The sequence below is a fragment of the Anneissia japonica genome, unplaced genomic scaffold, assembly GCF_011630105.1.
Source record: "Anneissia japonica isolate Jap-2015-1 unplaced genomic scaffold, ASM1163010v1 scaffold18023_len17503_cov111, whole genome shotgun sequence".
NCBI lineage: Eukaryota > Metazoa > Echinodermata > Crinoidea > Comatulida > Comatulidae > Anneissia > Anneissia japonica.
The window spans coordinates 16,485-17,522 of NW_022707036.1; the positions used below are offsets into that span (position 1 = coordinate 16,485).

Here is a 1,038-nt window from a genome sequence, read left to right on the forward strand (position 1 = left end):
TTATTATCATTATTATTATTATTATTAGCATTAGCATTATTATTATTAGAAGTTTGATAAGACTTGTGTTACCAAGCTTCAGGAATAATGTAATTCCATTGGATATTGAACGAGAATCAGAATCAAATGTAGCTATTTGTCCTTTCGGAAATTACAATGGAACGCAATTGCTGTAAACGTTCACAAACGTAAACACATATAAAAATAAAATAAAATACACATAGCTTAAACTACTGAATATATACATAACTGACTGTCCTGCAGCCAGACTATAGGTTGTTAATTAAACGAATGGAGTAAGGCAAAAACGAATTGAAAAACCTTGAGGTTCTACACATTGACGTTCTAAGCAAGCCGTCCAGATTGTAAATAATTGTATTCTGTGTGGTGTGGAGTGAGTGATTGGCGTCGTTTATGATGGCGGTCGCTTGAATTATTATTTGGTTTTTACAAACGTCATCAATGGAAATTATTGTATCAAACAATTTGCAAGCCTTATTAATAATGACTTGTAACTTTCGTAGGTCCCCTTTCCTAATTCCACTGTACCAAACCAAACAACCATACAACATTGCACTTTGCATTACAAACGAGAAAAATAATTTAAGTAAAGACTAATCTACTTGGAAACCAATGTGCCATACCAACAATAATAATAATGTAATAGCCCACTCGTTCCAACTAGAGAGCTTATGTTATCAGTCTTGCTATCAGAGGCTTATTTTGTGATGATGTTTGACTGATATTTTGGTATATTGAGGAGGAAGTTTGTGGTAAGATCCAAGGTTAACAAAACCACATCTTACCAGTGGCGTAACGCCTATGCGCTCTCGTCGTGCGGCGGCAAGCGGGACATTGGCCACCTACCCATAGGGTCATCGATCTAACACCCTCACTTACATCAGCTTTGTTAATACATAACAGCATAATGTGTCTTTGACTCAACTGTAGGATATCATATTAAATGTAGTGGCGGATTAAAGGGAATCCGCCGAAATTATATTCAAATTTTAAGTCTGTGAGTGCCATTGCCGGTGT

The 1,038-nt window shown here is 35.9% G+C and overlaps 1 protein-coding gene across 1 annotated transcript in view; it reads right to left on the bottom strand.

Annotated features, from left to right (window-relative positions):
• The window catches only part of LOC117106335 (integrin beta-like protein A), a 15,150-nt gene extending 14,223 nt beyond the window's left edge, over positions 1-927 (bottom strand). The window contains exon 1 of the mRNA XM_033247707.1: positions 868-927. Within this exon, the coding sequence (XP_033103598.1) occupies positions 868-927 (60 nt within the window). The remainder of the gene's footprint in view (positions 1-867) is intronic.
• Positions 928-1,038: the final 111 nt, after the last annotated feature.